General features: G+C 40.3%; 1 protein-coding gene across 1 annotated transcript in view; it reads right to left on the bottom strand.

Annotated features, from left to right (window-relative positions):
* Window positions 1–20041, bottom strand: part of fasn (fatty acid synthase) — a 96386-nt gene that overhangs the window by 47855 nt on the left and 28490 nt on the right. Inside the window, exons 5-12 of the mRNA XM_049563855.1 lie at window positions 15018–15218; window positions 14244–14366; window positions 13684–13799; window positions 13369–13503; window positions 6316–6778; window positions 2365–2552; window positions 1619–1808; window positions 734–828 (exon numbers count right to left, since the gene is read on the bottom strand). Coding sequence (XP_049419812.1) covers window positions 734–828; window positions 1619–1808; window positions 2365–2552; window positions 6316–6778; window positions 13369–13503; window positions 13684–13799; window positions 14244–14366; window positions 15018–15218 — 1511 coding nt within the window. The remainder of the gene's footprint in view (window positions 1–733; window positions 829–1618; window positions 1809–2364; window positions 2553–6315; window positions 6779–13368; window positions 13504–13683; window positions 13800–14243; window positions 14367–15017; window positions 15219–20041) is intronic.

Consider the following 20041-nt stretch of genomic DNA (forward strand, 5'->3'; position numbering starts at 1 on the left):
TTTTACATAGTTTAAAGCATCCTGGCATCGTTTGTGTTGTTATTTTGTTGCTGTTGATCAACTACTATATTCCTCTTCTGACTTCCTGTCTTCCTCTCTGCTAAAAAAAGTTACAATTTTTATCTAAAGTGAAGGTCTTGTAAGTTTGCTGATTCGTTTGCTTAGCTATGTGCACAATTTTCCACAACAGTGTCTTCCAACCTGTAGTATTCAACAAGATTTAAAAAGGAACTACAGCCATTTTCAAAATTCATACATTATTCCTATGGTTTAAAATAGTCCACAATATTAGTACACATGAGCAACTCCTTTTCAAATGCAAACACTAAAGTGCTAAAAACAAACTTGTAATGTCATCAGTTATAAAGTGTGGAGCTGCTCCACTGATAATGAATGGTGAACGATGTTCTAGATGACACTGAGGGGAATGTTCTGAGTACTTTCCTTTGCCATGTAAATAACATACTGCAATTCTTCACTTTGGTGGTGTTCCCTGTTAAAGCCTAGTCATGAAAAGTCTTGTATAAATTACAAAGTTTTACTAATTTTGCAATTTCTAGGATACAGCTAAAATCCTGAAAAACAGGTATAGTTACAAAATTAACATCATGTGAGCAAATGGAAATAAAAACATTCCAAGCATTAAGCTGGCTCAGTGTTGTCACAGTGTAAAATTCAGGTTCTCTGCGTGTTAACAACCCTATAAAAGCAAAAGTCTCCTAGAATGTTTGACCTGTGGACCAGAGATGGTGACAGTATCCTCAGCATTGTGGCAGGCAGGAACCACTCCGTTAGGACACTGAGCCATACACTCCTCCCAGGTCAACCCTGGAAAACAGACAGCGATAGATTTTGTGGAATTAACAATTCTCTTAGTTTGATGTGTTGAGATGACTGCTGCGAAAGAGGTACTTTAGACTTTTGTTTTCATCTCATCAGTCCAAAATCATCTTTGTTCACTGCTTTCCATACAATTGTTTACTCTATATAACAGAAACTCCTTTACTCTATAGTAAGCAATAGATTGAGATCATGAATTATTATCATTTCACATTATTAATGCCAGGTGTAACGTCACATCTATGAAATGCAACTCATTGCATAGTGGGATTGTTTGCAGAATGTAACATCCTATTGTGCTATAAAGTAAGCACATTTTTGCTAATCTGCATGAAGCCACAAAAACTGAGCCCAGTGAGAGGAGTGAGACCTTTCAATAATTGACAGTACTCGGTACTCTATAGTACTCAGGATAAGACTTCATTTTTACTTTCTACAGACATTTACAGAAAAAGCATAATTTAAAATATAATGATGATAATATCTAATAACATAATTACATACAGTACACTGTAACAGATTTCACTAGAAGTCACCATCACAGAAATTTAAAACTATTAAAGCTTCCTTCCAAACTTCACCTAAAACCTTTTTTATGTTATTGATTTATTTAGCTTAGAAATCCTGACTTACTCTTTCACATAGATTGTAGCATTCAAAAAAAAAAAAAAAAACAACCCTTAGATGACAGACTACAAAGGTTTTCATTCCAAACAAGACAACATATTTAATGATATCAGCTGTTGAAATGTGGTAAAGAATCACTGCTCTCTCTTACCCACTGCAGCCATGCCTCCTGGAGGAAGGTTGGCCTCCTTGATGCAGCGGCCTCTCCAGTAGGCAGCCAGGATGGCTTCACTGTGGGTGAGGGAGCCGTCAGCGTAGCCACAGGCTAGCTCTCCCACTGAGTGTCCTATGATACCATCAGGCTGCAGACCCAGCTTAGTGAGCAGGTCGATCTGAGCTATCTGTAGGGAACCACACAACACACATGAGATACCTTTCATGTGTAAGTTATTTATTTATTTGGGGAGGCAGGGTTTAGACATCTTTTGGGTTGTTTCTAGGACTTAGTTGTTTATCATGATTTTATAATTGCATTTCTGTTTAGTCTGACTTTGTTTTACGCTGCATGGTAGAATAAACGCAGATGTGCTGACCCTCCCTTACTATTTTTCTTTACCAGTACAGCAGCACTTGAACATAACAAAATATAAGCAAGTGTATCCCAGATACCATATGGAAATAGATGATTGTTGTTGTCAAATTTATTATACTAGAATAAACCCCTTGAGATATACCATCTCTGACATGTAACGAGATATCAGTAAGATGAGAGGTACATGTAGAAGTTTTGAGTTTCCAAATATGTAACTTTGGTAAGCTACATAAAAGAACTAATATCTAAATACAAGTCAACATATTTCCATCAGCACTTAGTGTGAAGGCTTCTCTCCTGTGGTCCATTATCAAAATGACACCAATGCCAGAGATCCCCTTTCACACATGGAGTTTCTACTCTACCTGTATGGCGGCTAGGCCAACAAAGGCATGGACAGTGTCTTCAAAGGTGGTGTCATCTGCATCCATGAGCAGGCGAGACACAACCAGGCCGGTGTCCTTCAGGGCTATGTCTGACCGCAGAATAGACTCTCTGAAGTCTGGCAGCTGCATGAGACTGCGACCCATACCTGCCCACTGTGTTCCCATACCTGTTAATACAATAAACAGTCACACACCTTAATCCAGTAAACCATCAGTCACTTAAAAGACAGAGGAGATCAGTTAATCTTAAAAGTCAAATGTGCCAAAAATCCCAACAGACAAACACTGTTTCCAATGGCATACACAATAGTTGTTAAATTCTGCTCAGTTCTACAGAAATTATTAATAGGTCACTTCACCTGAATTACAAATTCTCACTTTACTGTTGGTATCTGTCTATTAGGGGTAGGAATCTTCAGGCACCTCATGATTCATTTATGATTCAGAGGGTAACGATTCAATCGATGCATCACATCACATTGAAATGTTTGATTTCAACATATGATTTATTTTTCTCTTTCTTTTAAAATAAAATATAGCATAGCATAGCATAGCATCCACTGTGGGATATACACATATACGGGATATACACACGCCTGCGTAGGATCCAGTGTTTGCATAGCGGACTGTAATATTTCCCCTGAAACAGTATGCAATTCATGCTCTACTCAATAATATATGGTCCGTATCCTTTTTATTTTAAAATGTTAACTGCATTGAATAATTAATTAATTAATCTGAAAGCATCCTTGCAATCTCCTGTGTGCATAAGAATAACACGAGGGGGAGGTGGAGTGCTCTGCCACAGCTGCTGTGTTGTTATTGACATTATGCCAACAGAGGAGCTAGGAGCAGCCTCTCTCTCTGTTAATGCTGGTGAAAGCCAAGACACTGTACAGGCCAGGCAAGGGGTTTTTAAAGGTAAAACAGACTGAGCAGAGAGTTATTTTCTTCACCACGGAGGTGTTTTAATTTGGTTAATGCTGTAGCGTGTGTTGGTTGCTGATCGCTGCTCCTCTCGTTAATGTTAGTTTCTGGGCGGTAGTGTAAGTACATATTCACAATATACTTCATGTTCGTCTTGTCAATGTAACCACTTAGACATTTACAAACATTTACATAATCAATCAATCAATCAATTGCATTTATAAAGCCCAATATCACAAATCACAATTTGCCTCAGAGGGCTTTACAGCATACGACATCCCTCTGTCCTTAGGACCCTCGCAGCGGATAAGTAAAAACTCCCCCCAAAAAAACCTTTAACCGGGGGGGAATGGTAGTAACCTCAGGAAGAGCAACTGAACAATTGATTGTTGATTAATGCCAACTCATTCACGTCCGCACTGTGAGGCATCTAAGAATCAATTTGCCCTCATTTTGGTTTCACTTGTCAAGTTTTAAGCTGTCTCTCTCTCTGCCTTTACTGCTTTCCCTTGATACAGTGGAGGTGAAAAGAATTTCATCTGTGCTGCTCACAGTATTGAAAAATGACAAACAACAAATCAACAGCAACATCTGTTTCCAGATACTCTGATACTCCACAAACTGAACTCTTGAGTGTACTTAAGATTTAAGACATCTTGCTCTTTAGATAATAAAAAGCAATGAGAATAACTAGAATTACTGCCCCACGGTTGTATGCCTCTATGCACCAGTCTACTTTCTTTTACAGTTTAAATCCATGTCTGTAAAAACATGGATGCTTCGCACACATCTTCACCCCGGAAGCACAGAAGATTTATACAATCAACACAGTTTCAAGATTAGAGTCACCAAGTTAAGTATCTGACCAAATATCTCCCCTTTTGTTCCTGAGATATGATTTTAAGTAAGGACCAGAAAAGTGTTTAATTTGTATGAAATTTTAATTAGCATATAGATTCTTCAGTTATGGCCAAAACATATTTTGTGATGACACAGTGACCTTTACCGTTGACCTTCAACAACGAAATTCTCAGCAGTTCATTCTTTAGACCATTTGTGCCAAATTTGAGAAAACTCACTCAAGGAATTGTTCATTCTTGTCTTCTTTAAGAATGAGGCGGAGGCAATGTCACACTGACCTTGACCTTTGACCACCAAATTCTTATCAGTTAATTTGTGATACAAAGAGGATGTTTGTGCCAAATTTGAAGAAATTCCCTTAAGGTGTACTTGAGACACTGGCCTCTAGTTTCCCGGTGCGGCGCAGGGTGGCGAACCCCGCGCAGAGCTAGTTTCGAGCAGCGCAACCTGAGGCGTGCTCAGTTTGGTAGTTTGGCAGACCGAGGTGCGCTGAGATGGGTGTGGCAGCAGGCGGATGTGTCGACAGATCCAGCTTGGTGCAGTGACAGTTTCGTGCCAAAAGGCTTCGCCGAAGGTACGCTAAAAGCTCACCAGCTGAAACCAGGTCTACTGTCAGCGCAGGCGGAGCGCAGCCGGTGTAGCGGAAGTTTGGCTGACCGGTAGACAGTGCGCACACGTCACCAAAAACTCAGGCAGGTTTCCAGAATGTCAGCCACATTAACAATGCAGTAAATACCCACAAAACCACTATTAAATACAACTATCTGCAATCAGCACATAAATGCCCGTCACATCTGATGTCAGATCAAAGGGGATTGGCACCGTTAGGCACGTTTGGCACGCGTAATGGAAACCCAACCTGATTTGATTAACACAGCTGCTAACTAATGAGTTCACATCCCTCTCAGCCAACCACAGCCACAGCATCAGATAGGGAGTAGTATATATTCAGCATCCGTCATCTTAGAAAAGTCAAAAGAAAAGAAACAAACTGAGACTGCGAGAAAGAAAGAGAGAGCACGCGCGCATGACAGAAACGCTGTCAACAAATTGTAAGTTATGTTCGTTGTCTTAAGGGTTTACGTGCTTCATGTGATTGCCTATAAAAATGTTAAAATGTTCTTGCTTAACGTGATCTACAAAGATGGAGTACATTATTGCGAGGAGGAGGAGGACTTACACAGAGAGAGGCCGAACTGCATGTGCCGAATCAGCAGGAAGAGCACCAGGGCGCGCGGGAGAGGAGAGACCACCTGGCTGCACAGCTCTGTCCTTAAATGTGAGTATGTGTACATCCATTCACACATTTATGGTGTTAATTTACTCAATCACATTAAATATAGGCTACAACAAATCACCCAAAATTATTTCAACGTTCAATTTATTTTATTTATTGATCCCCCCCACCTCTTCCTCTTCTTCCTCTCCTCTGGTTAGCGACACCTCCACGCATGTGTGGCCTTAAAGGGAAATTTCGGTTTCTTTCAACCTGTCTCCCATCGTCCTAAATTTGTTTCAAGTGACTAGTGACATAAAAATAATAGTTAGCATGTTAGCCGTTAGCCTAGATACAGCCGGGGCGCATAGTAGTGTCAGACCTGTTAAAATGTAAGTGAAAGGGCAATCTTCAAGTGCAAAGTTAGTCCACTAAACAAGCTTTTTTCCCACAAAGACCGTATCATATCGTTAGGATAAATGTCAGAGAACATATAGAAAACCACATGTAAACGCCTGGCCACACCCAACTGGCAAAAATCCACCTGGCCACACCCAGTTGGCGAAGTGCAGGTGCACTGCGCCTCCACCTCGCCCGGTCTGCAAAACTAGAGGCCATTGTGCTCACAAGAATGAGACAGACAGGGTAACAGTGACCTTGACCTTTGACCGACAAAATCTAATCAGTTCATCGTCCAGGTGGACATTTGTGCCAAAAAGAACTTCCCTCAAGGTATTCTTGAGATATTGTGTTCATGAGAATGGGACAGATGTACACATGGATGCACAACAGAACACATCATACCTCCAGTCATAGATATCGCTGGCACGAAGGCATAAAAAGCAATTAGTGGCAAACTCATTCAAAGTAAATAAAATGAAATCTGTATTTCATCTACCTGTTTGTTTATTTGTTTGATGGCTCACCTGAACAGATGTACCAGAGTGGCTTGCCAGTGGCCAGCACCTGTTGCACCTCCATGACGTCACTCTGAGAGCCAATCAAAGTGTAGCCTCGGTAGGGCATGCTAGCAGTTGGAACTCCTGAAACCTCATTGAGTAAAGACAGGAAGCTGTCATCTGCAGCATGTTCCTTCCCCTTTTGGAGAATGGCCTTCACTGCGTCCTCTGTCCGTCCACAGGCCTGAAGCACCCTGGGAACCGTCCTGGGCAGTGCACTTGCATCAGCTGGTTTCTCAGCTGGACGAAGGATCACATGAACATTTGAACCTCCAAATCCAAAGGAGTTAATGCCTACAATGCCGCCTCGGATGGGAATAGGCTGGTCAACGACTTGAACCCGACCATCAGTGAGGGCTGGAATGTCAGGGTTAGGATTTTTGAAGTGCAGGTTGGGAGCCCAGACTCCTCGCTCCAAAGAAAGCACCACCTGCATGTGGGATGAAAAACAACCAATGAAGCTAAAAGAGACAAGACACCACAGCAGAATTATAGTATGGTCAAAATAACTCTGATAGCTTCAATTCGATTATCACTTCCTTTTTTTTCTGTAGTTTATTTGGTCTCAAACACGCCCTGCGTCTTTCCTTTCAAAAAGAGCACATGTATCTTGCACTTGAGATCACTGTAAAACATTTCTCACATAAGTGCAGTAAATAATCTCCTATGAAGAAATAAAGAAAAGAAAATCTTTTTAATAGACTGACTATAACATTGTGAATCAGCCAACTTTACATTGTTAAAAATTGGAAGGTTACTCTCATGTCAGAAAAATAGTTTTCCCCACAATAATCATAAGGCCAGCTGTCTTTGAGGCTATACACATGCCGTGGTTTATGCGCCCTCAAATTCACTGTTTTCAATGTAGACGCGCGGCAAGCAAGCTATAACGTCAGAGCACCCTGAGATGAACCGAGTTTAACTTTTGGAATGCAGCAGCACACACTTCATGTCTTGTGACAAGAACCGACTAATCACAACTGGCAGATACCCTTCCCTTCTTCCATAAATATCAGTCTGTGGTAAATATGAAGAAGTTGATCATTTAAGTGCATTGCTGCCAGAGCTTTACCTGTGTCCCACTGACAGTATCTTTGGCCTAATACACACTTACAGAACAACACTTGGAAGAAGATCAGCTCTGCACTCAGAATTTCAGGTAAATAGGCTATGATACTATCTTGTTAGGGGTTCAAGCCTGAGGGGCCGAAACTCTATGTTTTTTTTTCCTGTTTTATTAGGGGTTCAAGCCAGAGGGGTTGAATCCCTTTTGTTTTTGTCCTGTTTTAGTAGGGGGCCAAGCCCGCGGGGCCTGGGAACCGCAAATGCAAGCATACGCGGTTCCCAGGACCAGCGGTGCTGGGAATCCTATTGTTTTTGTTTGGGTTTTTATTATTATTAGGGGGCCAAGCCCGCGGGGCCTGGGAACCGCGAATGCAAGCATACGCGGTTCCCAGGACCAGCGGTGCTGGGAACGCTATTGTTTTCATTTGGGTTTTTATTATTATTATTAGTAAGTAGTTTTTCTCTAGGGTGGCACGGTGGTGTGGTGGTTAGCACTCTCGCCTCACAGCAAGAGGGTTGCCAGTTCGATCCCGGGCGTGGGAGCCCTTCTGTGTGGAGTTTGCATGTTCTCCCCGTGTCAGCGTGGGTTCTCTCCGGGCACTCCGGCTTCCTCCCACAGTCCAAAGACATGCAGATTGGGGACTAGGTTAATTGATAACTCTAAATTGTCCATAGGTGTGAATGTGAGCGTGAATGGTTGTCTGTCACTATGTGTCAGCCCTGCGATAGTCTGGCGACCTGTCCAGGGTGTACCCCGCCTCTCGCCCGATGTAGCTGGGATAGGCTCCAGCCCCCCCGCAACCCTCAAGAGGATGAAGCGGTTAGAAGATGAATGAATGAATGAGTTTTTCTCTATTTTTATTTTTCCGTTGGTAAAAGTGATGCTGCAGGCTAAACCATGCAAGGGAGGGTGGTGCCATTTGGAGGGTTGGTCCAGACCCCTGCACGTACCTCAGACGCAAAAAAATGACATAGGTCCGTCAGCAGGGGGCGCTATAACCAAGGTCAACGCGTTTTGGGCTATAACTCCCACACTGTATGTCACACATTCAACAGCCTCGTATCCCCAGATTCCCTGAATAGTGCTGAATCACCTGGGCTGGGCCACGCCCATTTCTGCCTATAATTTTTTTTCACAAAAATCATGAAAACTGGAAAACCTGCTTTTTTAAACTCCTCCTTGGGATTTTGTCCGATCGGCGTGAAACTTGGCACAGACAGTCGTCAGCTGGACCTAATCTAAAGTTATCAAAAGAATTTTGCTCGGTACAAATATGCACAAATTATTAACAAATACATTTTGCTAGCTACCTATAAAAACACGAACTGTTGCATATCTCAGTCAAAATAAATGCTAACAACACTAAATCTGAGATCCTTGCTTGGCATGTGACTCTGAGGGTATGAGCCAAATTTGACTAATGTTGGCCACTAGGGGGCGCTGCAAATATGGGAAATTTATATCTCTCAAATGGCAGCACCGATTTGTACGACATTTGGTGAGTATGATGCTGGGTCACTCCTGAGGCCATAACTTGAAGTTTATCACGACTGGTCAAAGTGGGCGTGGCAAGATCAACAACAAACATTTATTTTTATACTGAGGGCTTTGAAATTCACAGGGTATATATAGAATAGCACACAGACCACCCATACCAAAAATTGTGTGTCTACTCCACTAGGTGGCGCTATAACGGAAGCAAACATGTTTTGGCCTGTAACTTCCACATTTTAAATCACATCTTCATAAACTTTATATCCACGTGTTCCCTAAATAGAGTTGCATCTTCTGACATAGGCCACGCCCACTCCCACTGCACATGTCTCTTAGTAAGTCACTACACATCAAAAAACTAATTTTTCAAACTCCTCCTAGCGTTTAAGCTTCATCTGCACGAAACTTTACACATACAATCTCCAGACTGGCCTGATCAAAAGTTATCAAAAGAATTTTGCTACTCCAAAAAATGCGGTACTCATAAATAAACATTTTTTTTCTGCTAGCTAAAAAACACATACCGTTGCATATTTTTGTCAAAGTAAAAGCTATCAACATCAAACTCAATTCACTTGTTTCAGATGTCAACCAGAGGCTCTGGGCCAAATTTGCCACAAATTAACCGGTAGGGGGCGCTATAAACAGAGAAACATCAAGTGACATGAGAGTTGATCAGATTCGCATGAAATTTGGTGAGCGTGATGCAGAGTCGCTCCTGAGGCCAGCCATAAAGCTTAGTGATGTTTGGTCGGGCCGACTTCCAAGGGCTCCGCGACACCCGGGGGCCGAGTTGCGCAGGGAGGCTTGGCCCCCGCTCATAACTGCTTGCAGTTCTAGTCATTATTATTATTATTATTAGGGGTTCAAGCCCGAAGGGCCGAAACCCATTTGTTTTTGTCCTGTTTTATTATTATTAGGGGTTCAAGCCTGAAGGGTCATAAAACCTGTTGTTCATGTTACAAACGGGTGTCTTAACTGTCAAAGATCTTGATCTTACCAAGCTTTCAACTTCCATGCTGACTTGAACCCTAGAATTGACGCTTGCGGCTATATCACATTTGTATATTTTTAGATATTTAACAGTGTTGTTATAAAACCGGGCCCAGTAATTGACCCTGGCCCCGGAAACCCACTGGTTGTCTACTAGGTACTGGTTGTGAATAGTTTAAATAGTGGTAACTGTGTTTAGTGTTACTGCAATTCCAAGCATTCTCTGGAACAATTTTTTATTTATTTAATGTTTATTTGTATTGGGACAACTGTATAGCATACATAAATGCCACACACCACAGCCTTTGTAGCCTGAGTTAATTTGCAATGCCCATCCCTAGCTGTGCCTTAAGATCCAAAAGACTAAACAACAAAAACACATGTGACAGTGTAAAGTACACACAACAATAAAAGTACAGACAGAACAATAAAAGACACAAACTGCAATACATAATAAGCATGATAGAGTAGGAAGCACACAGCACCAAATTATTTATGACTGCATAACTGATCCCTCTTCAAAAACTGTTTCAGTTTGAGTTTAAAGTGACCGAAATCAGCATCTAATTTGAGTTCTGTAGGTACAGAATTCCACATGTTAATTCCACGGACAGAAAAAGCTGTTTGTCCAAATGAGGATTTACGTGAGGGAATCTTACAGTTACCATTGGCTGCTCCACGTGTTACTGAGCTAAAAGCTCTAAGTGGAACCACAAGGTCATTGAGCACCTGGGGAGCCTGATTATGTAGGCATTTATGGATGAGTTTGAAATTGGAAAAATTAATCAAATTATAAAAACTTAGTATATTTAGTTTCTGAAGAACATGGCAATGATGTGCTCTTATTGGTTTCCTGTCTAAAATTTTAATTGCCCGATTATATATCATCATAAGAGGCTTAATTTTTGTAGGTGCTGCTTGTGACCAAGAGGTTATGCAGTAACTTAAATGTGAAAAAATCATAGCATGCATGAAACTGTTTGCATCGTGAAATGGGAGACAGTCCGTGATAAGTCTAAATGTATGTAAGTTTGCTTTTGCAACCCTGTTCACCATCTTAATGTGCTTCTTGGGTTTCAGCTGTGAATCTAACATGAGGCCGAGGTATTTTGCATCTGAGACCTTTTTGATATGTTGTCCATTAATATTTCGATTTAACACATTAGCTTCTGTTGATGATCGAGCCCTGGCAGAAAAGCAAACTGACACCGTCTTCTTAATATTAAGGGAGAGATGTGAGTTTTGAAACCATGCTGCTATGGACTCTAAATGACCTAACAGCTGTTTGGAAGCTGCCAGAGCAGTTTTCACAGATACATGTATGACCATATCATCCGCATACATCTGAAAACCTGCTCCAACACATGATTCTGGTAAGTCATTAATGTACAAGCTAAAAAGGAGCGAACCAAGAACAGAACCCTGAGGTACTCCAGTTCTAGTCTGTAGAAAAGAAGTTATTAATGATAACACACTGTTCTCAGTCAGACAGATAAGATTGAAACCACTGTAACATTTTGTTGGAGAAATTACATTTTGAGAGTTTATGAATGAGAATATTGTGATTTAATGTATTAAAAGCTTTTTTCAGGTCCAGAAAGACTGTCCCAACTATTTCACCTTTATCAATTGAAGATTTGAGCTGTTCTACAAGAAAGCAGTTAGCAGTCTCTGTGGAGTAACTCAGACGGAAGGCAAACTGTAGGGGATGCAGATGATTGTTTGATTCTACATATGTGAGCAACTGATGAGCAACAACTTTTTCAAGGACCTTGGAAAATACAGGTAATACACTGACTGGCCTATAATTACATGTCTGATCAACTGTTCCTGATTTAAAGATGGGTATGACACGGGCCAGTTTCCATTTACTGGGAAAGATCCCAATAGTAAGAGAAAGGTTGACTAGATGAGTGAGAGGTGTTGCCAAAGTGTTCTTGTGTCTTTTCAGAAAGGCAGTGTCCAGGTGTAAGAAATCTTTTGAGTGGCTATTGGTAAGTTTATCAATAATTGCTGATTTGTTTGCTGTAATGTAAAGACATTATCAAATACATTATTTGGGTCAGATAGCTCCATATTGTGAACTTTAAAGTTATTGGCGAGTTCCTCGACAGAGGAAACAAAAAAGTTATTGAATACATGAGCAATTTACTGTCAGAAGATGACTGGTTCCCAATTTTAAGTTCACATATTCTTGTTATTGATTTGCCTAACGGCTTTATTAAACTATTAATTTGTTTCCACATTGCAGAACAATTTCCTCTTCCCTCTGTGATTACAGATATATAATATTCAGCTTTTGCATTTCTTAATTCTTTACAAACACAATTTCTTAGCCCTTTATATATAGCCATGTCATTATTTAAGCAGCTTTTCATTACAGTTTGTAGAGCCAGACCCCGCTGTTTCATTAGTTTTCGAATGGACTCATTTACCCAAGGTTAACAGGATTTTCTATTTGAGTTCCTAGGCTTTTTAAAACATTTGCCAACAATCCCCCCAACTGCATTCATTAATTCACCACAACAATTATGTACATTATCCTTATCCATATGCCAAATTGGCAGAGAGCATTTCCTTTGGGATATATAAGGTCCTGTTGAATTGAACTTAATTGATAAGGTGCTGGTTATGGTTGCTTAGGAGCCTCAGACGCACAACCTGCCTCTGCGCCCTTGAAACTTGGCACAGAGTAGGCACAAACGTAACGCCAAGCGCCCAACCACGCACTTTCCAGGTGGTTGAAGATGTGGCAGGTGCACAGCCCTTTACTCTTTATAAGTGAACACATTTCCATATTATGAGATTCATTAGTAAAGAAAGCACACAAAGGCAATTAACACTTCAACCACAAAATAAGTTACAATCAGTAATGTAAGCTTCCTTCATATGATTAAATGTTTGAACTCATCTCTTTCCATAAATGTCCTGTCATGCCATAAGAAAAAACCATAAGAACATTGCTGTAAAAATCTCCTATGTCTAAGTGATAAAAAGCTTAACAGCTCAATGAAGCCAGCAATGTAACATGTTTCACGTCTTTAAAGAACTTAACCCCCTTAAATATCTGTCACTCCCTTTCACTTTACTTAGAGCTTGGTCAGATGTGTGATGATGTAAAAGCAGGTGAAGTTTGAACCTCCCTTCAAGCCCTCTTTCTTCATTCCTCACACAACAACATCAGTCACGTTTTGTGTGAATAACGCAATGAATGTCTTCCAGAAGATACAGTCAGACAGTCTGATCAGAGATCAGACAGGCAGTGGGTTGCAGCCAGGAAGAGGCTATGACAGCAAGTTTCTCACCCTACCTTCCAGTGTGGACATTCACAACAGGTAGAAATACTTTGATTCCAGACATGGACTGAACAATAACAATCCAATTGCAAAAGACAAAACACTATGAAAAAGCATGTTGTTGTTTTGAATCTTGAGAGCAACAGATGGCAGGAGTGCTATCACTCTCACCTTAGCTAGCGCAGCCAGACCAGAGGCCGGTTCTGGATGGCCCATGTTGGACTTGGTAGAGCCAATGAGCAGAGGCTCCCGCTTTGATTGGCAGAACACACTCACAATGCCATTCACTTCCTGTGGGTCGCCGACCTGTATGTAGAGAGCAGAGTGACACAGATGTAAGACTCTCCTGATGTATTTGTGAAGATCAAGTAGAAGTGTTTGTGAAAATTAAGTTTTCTTATCAACTGTTTGTCTTGCAATGCAAAGACCAGCACTGAATACAGGCTAAGCATGTGATTAAAAAACTAGACTGCTGTATGCACTGACCTTTGTTCCTGTGCCATGGGCTTCAACATATTCCACCTGCTCAGGACTTATATTTGCCTCCTGGTAAAGAGAACGAACCAGTCTCTGCTGCATCTCACCTGAAGGGAATGTTACACCTTAGGGAGCAACAGGAGTGTGTCAGGATTAGTATGGAACCCAATACCAGAACTACTGGCTAACTGCTATTGTACTCACACATTTACATCACAAATCTTCACCAACTGACATTTCTGTTCAATTCTGCTATTTTGGTTTGCTGTTTAAGAGTTGTGACCCAATTTGGACCTTATAGTTGATGTTCAAATAATGTGTGCAACACAAGAGGCTCTCTTTGTTTCTTTCAGCTGTTGTTGAACTGATTAACTGGGTAAAAAACTGGTAGATTAATTCAAATTTTAACATTTAAAAATCTTTTTCTAGCATTCAAACCATTCAAACTTCTCTACAGATCGTCATCCCATCTTTCTCGAGTATCTCTATAGGTTCAGTGAGATCTCTGTGCTCCTGTATCACACAGCATGAGTTTAGAGACCACAGACTATGACAGTGTGCTTCCTCACCCTGCTCTTTGTATCCATCTGTGTTGTTGCCAGCATTGACCACTATGGCGTAGACCCTTTTAGCTACAGACCGTTTGGTCAGTAGCACTGCCACCGCTGCCTCAGAACGGCAGTATCCATTTCCTGGACAACAAAATGATAGAAATAAATAAAAAATATATATAAACTTGATATTGTATTGCACACACATATGAACATAGAGCGTATTAACAAGTGCTAATATTACATAATACTCAGTTCAATCATTATGACTTTTTCTAAGTAAATAGTGGTGAAAAAGCTTTCAGATCAAAGATGTATGATGAGAAACAGAGCTGCTGATGTAAATATACTGATGAATGTTACAGACTTGGTTAGAGTGCTGTACAATATTTCAAAGGGGACCTAAAGCAGAGTTCAACTGACCTCATAGTAACAAACACAAAAAGTGGGATAATTTTTGACAGTAATTAATATGTATACATTGTAATGATAATAACATTCATCAGCCAGCTAGGTCCAGTACTGTAACTACTCTGTCTGTGAGGACCAGGTACTCAAATTTATTAAAAATATTTTTAATTTAACTGTATAAGATTATACTTAAACTAGGCCACAGATCTGAAAACAAAATCCTGCCTGAAGGCATTTCCTGCCTTTATTTGATAGTGAGAGACAGTGGGGAGATGACAGTAAACAAAGGAGAGAGAGATGAGACAAAGCTTTACAGCTGGATTCAACCAAGGGACTTTTCTGCACATGGCTGGAGTCTTAAACCCCGCCACTTTCTTTTACCTGATGAGTCAAAGGACTTGCAGGTCCCCTCAGGACTAAGCATGCCCAGTTTCATGAACTGCACTGAGGTGTTTGGTTTGAGCAGCAGGTTAACTCCCCCCACCAGAGCAGCATCACAGTGGCCCTGGCGAATAGCGTGGAAGGCGTTTTCTAAAGCCAGCAGGCTGGAGGAGCAGGCTGTATCAATGGCAGTGCTGGGGCCTGGACGAGAGGATAGTGGCTTTGAGTTAGAAAACACATCTACTGAACAAGAAACCATTAAGTACATGTGGGCATTCAAGATGAGGATTGGTTCAAGGTAGCTAAATTACATCACTTCCAATGAATACGCACTAAACAGTGCATGCCTCTGCTAAAGATGAACAATCCACTAAATCCATTTTGATAACAGTAAATGTTTTGAATATTTCAGTCTGCATCTACATCCAGGTCTGCTTAAAAAACATAGTGATAGACAGTAATGCTGATGTCAGCAATAATTTAAGTGGAATTCTGTTTGGGATTATTTATACAAAACTGATCAAAAGTGAGACAGACCCATGACGAGTGAGTTCTCTTTAAACTGATCCGCTTTCCTGTAGTCCCACAGAACGGCTAAATACTATCACATATGTCTGTGTCTAAGTGTATCTAATACTGTGTTAAAGAGTTATGACAGTTTGTGGGAAAAGACTGGCAATCAGTCATAGGACATTATACAACAATTAGTTTCAACCATGTCATTGGATATGAGGCATTCCTTGAGTGTTGATATAGAGTACAAAAGCACTAGGACTTTTAACCCTGCATGTATCACTCCACTTTACAGGTGTTCTAAAGTGTAAATTACATTATTCGTTAATAAGCCTCATCATTGTAACAACTATGCACCACAAAGATGAACATATTTTCTACAAATAATAAAAATAATAAATAATAATAAAGACAAATAATAAATACAGATAATATATAATAAAGTGAAATTATAAATGATCATCAGAAGAGGATGAAGGGATGGAAAGAAGCCTGAATACGTCACTGCAACCTTCCAGGTGTGCTCATAAGCATAGCTTCTGCTAGCTGTCCTCTGGCAATCCCCGTGCAGCAGTTACAGCAATCGCTGGTCAATAAAAATTAATGTTGCGTCGGTGTGTGCATATGCAAAAACCATGTTGGACCCTGACTAGTTTTCTCCAGACCCCTCCCAAATCTGACCAGTGATGAGATGATCTGATTAGGAGAGACAGCATTCATCCCACTTTGGATGGAGCTGCGCTCATCTCTAGAAACCTGGCTAAGTTTATTAGTGATTCAAAACCCTGACAACCCACAGTCACAGTCTTAAACGCTTCTCTGAGCTACTAGTGCAGTTACCCACCAATCATGTTATAAAAACAGTGTCTGTCCCTCGACGATCTAAATTATTTAAATCTAAAGTTAACACCTCTTCTGTGACAGAAAGGCAGAACAGGAGAATTAAATGTTTACTGTTAAATATCAGGTCACTATCATCTAAAACAGTGTTAGTGAACAAATTAATATCAGATAATCATATTGACTCACTCTGTCTTACTGAAACCTGGCTGTGTCATGATGAATTTGTTAGTCTAAATGAATCCACTCCTCCCAGTCATAATAATACACACAATCCTAGAGGCAGCGGCTGAGGAGGGGGAGTTGCAGCCATTTTTGGCCCTAGTCTATCAATCAGCCCTAAACTTAAACTAAATTATAATTCCTTTGAAAGCCCTGTCCTTAGTCTTTTACATCCGAACTAGAAAACCTCACAGCCACCTCTCTTTGTTATAGTGTACCATGCTTGTGGCCAATATTCCGAGTTTTTATCTAGTTTAGTTCTTAAATCAGATAAAGTTATTATTGTAGGTGATTTTAATATTCATGTTGAATGCTCCTGCATTTGTCTCATTATTAGACTCCACTGGCTTCAGTCAGAGTGTACATAAACCCACTCACTGTTTTAACCACACCCTCGATCTTGTTCTGACGTATGGAATTGAAACTGAAAACTCAATAGTCTTTCCACAGAATCTCGCTTTATCAGACCATTATCTAATAACTTTTGATTTCTTTTTTTTTATTGAGTTCTTATATAACATATCCCCCCCCCCAAGTCTCTGTCCGGAGAGTGTTCGGTCATATACCCCAGAAAAAAATGAAAAAATACTTGACCAAAATGAGAAGATTAGTGAACAGTTCCAGAATAGATGCAGCAAAGTGGCGTCATTTGATTTACATTTATCACAAGTTGGAGACACAGAGGGATAAAACCTATGTAACATGACCTTACTATAATGGAAACGATGGATTACTTTGAAGTGTATTAACCTATGTCTACTGTTTATTAAGCACTTGTGTACACAGGAGAGTGCAGTCTTCCATATTTGTTGGGCAGTACAGCATTCATTTCTCTTTCCCACGCCTTCTTAATGGAAAATGATGATTCAGATCCATTGGAAAAGAGACTTACAAACTTGGAAATAACTTTCTTTCTGTCTGGAGAAAGAGAAAGCAGATCCAGGAGAGTGTAGCTCTCACACCTGGATTCAAACTGGGGAATGTTTTCCCTTACAAAGTGCCTAAGTTGCATATAACGAAAAAAATTAGAATGAGGCAAATTATACTTCTGACTTAATTGATCAAAAGATGCAAACTTGCCATCTATATAAAAGTCATTTATACAGTTAAGACCTTTTACACTCCATGCAGCAAATGTACTGTCCAGCAATGCTGGGGCAAAGGCATGATTTTGACAGATTGGTGTATATATTGATACATTAGGAATTTTGTAAACATGTTTAATTTGATTGAGTATCTTGAGTGATTTTCTGACAACAAAACTGTGACTTACTGATTTAACAGGTGATGCAGTATTGGTAAACAGTAAGGAAGACAGTGAGACATGTGGCTTTAGTAAGGACATGAGTTCTAGTTTTATCCAGAGGGGGGCAGAGTTAAGTGATTCATGGTCTGGAAATCCCAGTTGCCAGTATACCATTGCCCGAGCATTAACTGCCCAATAATAATCTTTAAATACTGGGAGTGGGCAGAGTGGGTGTAAATAAATGTTTTTTAGATAATCTGTATGTTTTGTAACCCCAGATGAAATCTAAAATGATTGTATCAATTCAATTTAAAATAGCCAGCTGGTATAAATACTGGTAAGTTTCGAAAAAGATACAAAAATAAGAACAGCACTGTAGCCAGGCTGACAGAGAGTCACAGCTCTATTGAGCCTTGCATTTCTTCAGCCCTCAGAAATAATGATTTTCTGAGCTTTTTTTAATTACAAAATTCTAACTATTGGAGGCTACATTCATTACCTCTTACCCTCAGACAGTACTAATCTGCCTTGAAACACAGGGAACTTCAACACAGCTGTAAGACCTGATATATATTTGGACTGCTTCTCTCTGATTACCCTTCAACAACTGACCTCAAAGACTTCTTCATCTAAATCATCAACATGTCACTTAGACCCCATCCCAACTGGGCTACTTAAAAAAGTCTTATCTTAAGTTATCACTTCTATATTAGACACGATCAATATGTCTTTATTAATAGGCTATGTACCACAGTCCTCTCAGGTAGCTGTAATTAAACCTCTTCTAAAAAAGCCCACCCTGGATCTAGAGGCGTTAGCCAACTATAGACCCATGTCTTATCCTCCCTTTCTTTCAAAGATGAAAGATGAGCTCAAATTTCCTTATGTTCAATTCAGACAAAACTGAAGTTATTGTTCTTGGCCCCAAACACCTCAGAAACTCTCTATCTGAAGATATAGTTTCTCTGGATGTCATTGCTCTGGCCTCTAGCACAACCGTAAGAAACCTCAGAGTAATAGTTGATGAGAACTTTTAACTCCCGTATAATACAAACTTCACAGACTGCATTCTTTCATCTGCGCAATATTGCACAGATTAGGCCTATCCTGTCCCAAAAAGATGGATTACTGCAATTCCCTATTATCAGGTAGCTCTAATAAATCTTTAAAAACTCCAGAATGCAGCAGCAAGTGTACTGACATGAACTAAAAAAAAGAGACCATATTTGTCCTGTTATAGCTTCTCTGCACTGGCTCCCTGTAAAATCCAGAATTTAATTTAAGATCCTTCTCCTAACCTACAAAGCTCTAAATGGTCAGACTCCGTCATATCTTAGAAAGCTCATAGTGCCATATTATCCCACCAGAACACTGTGCTCTGAGAATGCAGGGTTACTTGTGGTTTCTAAAGTCTCCAAAATAAGAACAGGAGCCACAGCCTTCAGCTATTGGGCTCCTCTTCTGTGGAACCACCTTCCTGTTTCAGTCCAGGAGGCAGCCACCGTCTCCACATTTAAGACTAAACTTAAGACTTTCCTTTTTAATAAAGCTTATTGTAAGGGCTGGCTCAGGCTTGCCTTGGACCAGCCCCCAGTTAGGCTGACATCAGCCTAGTCTGCCGGGGGACCTCCTATGATACACCGAGCCCCTTCTTTCCTTCTCTCTCTCTCTCTCTCTCTCTCTCTCTCTCTCTCTCTCTCTCCTCAGTTTCTGAAAAGTTAGTTCTTCTTCATTTGCAAACATTCACATCCTATTACTGCATGTCGCTAAGTCGGCTTGAGCACTGTACAACCAATGGTTGCTCACCAAGCACTATACCCCACCATGCAGTGCACCGAAGGAACAGACAGACAGCGAGACAGACGAGGGGAGAGAGAGCAACTCATTTTCAACCTGCTCTGCACATTTAACCAATAATAACATGTTGAACCATACACAGAATTGGTGTATCGTATTGTGATGAAACCAAATCGTGATGAAACCAAATCAGTATATTGTATTGTGATGAAACAGAATCAGTATTTTGTATCGTGATAAAACAGAATCGGTATACTGTATTGTGATGAAACAGACTCGGTATATCATATTGTGATGAAACAGAATTGGTATATTGTATTGTGATGAAACAGAATCAGTATATCATATTTGATTTGATTTATTTATTTTGAGCATGTAATGATAATAATAATAATAATGATAAAAA

The sequence above is a fragment of the Epinephelus fuscoguttatus genome, linkage group LG20 (assembly GCF_011397635.1).
Source record: "Epinephelus fuscoguttatus linkage group LG20, E.fuscoguttatus.final_Chr_v1".
Taxonomy (NCBI): Eukaryota; Metazoa; Chordata; class Actinopteri; order Perciformes; family Serranidae; genus Epinephelus; species Epinephelus fuscoguttatus.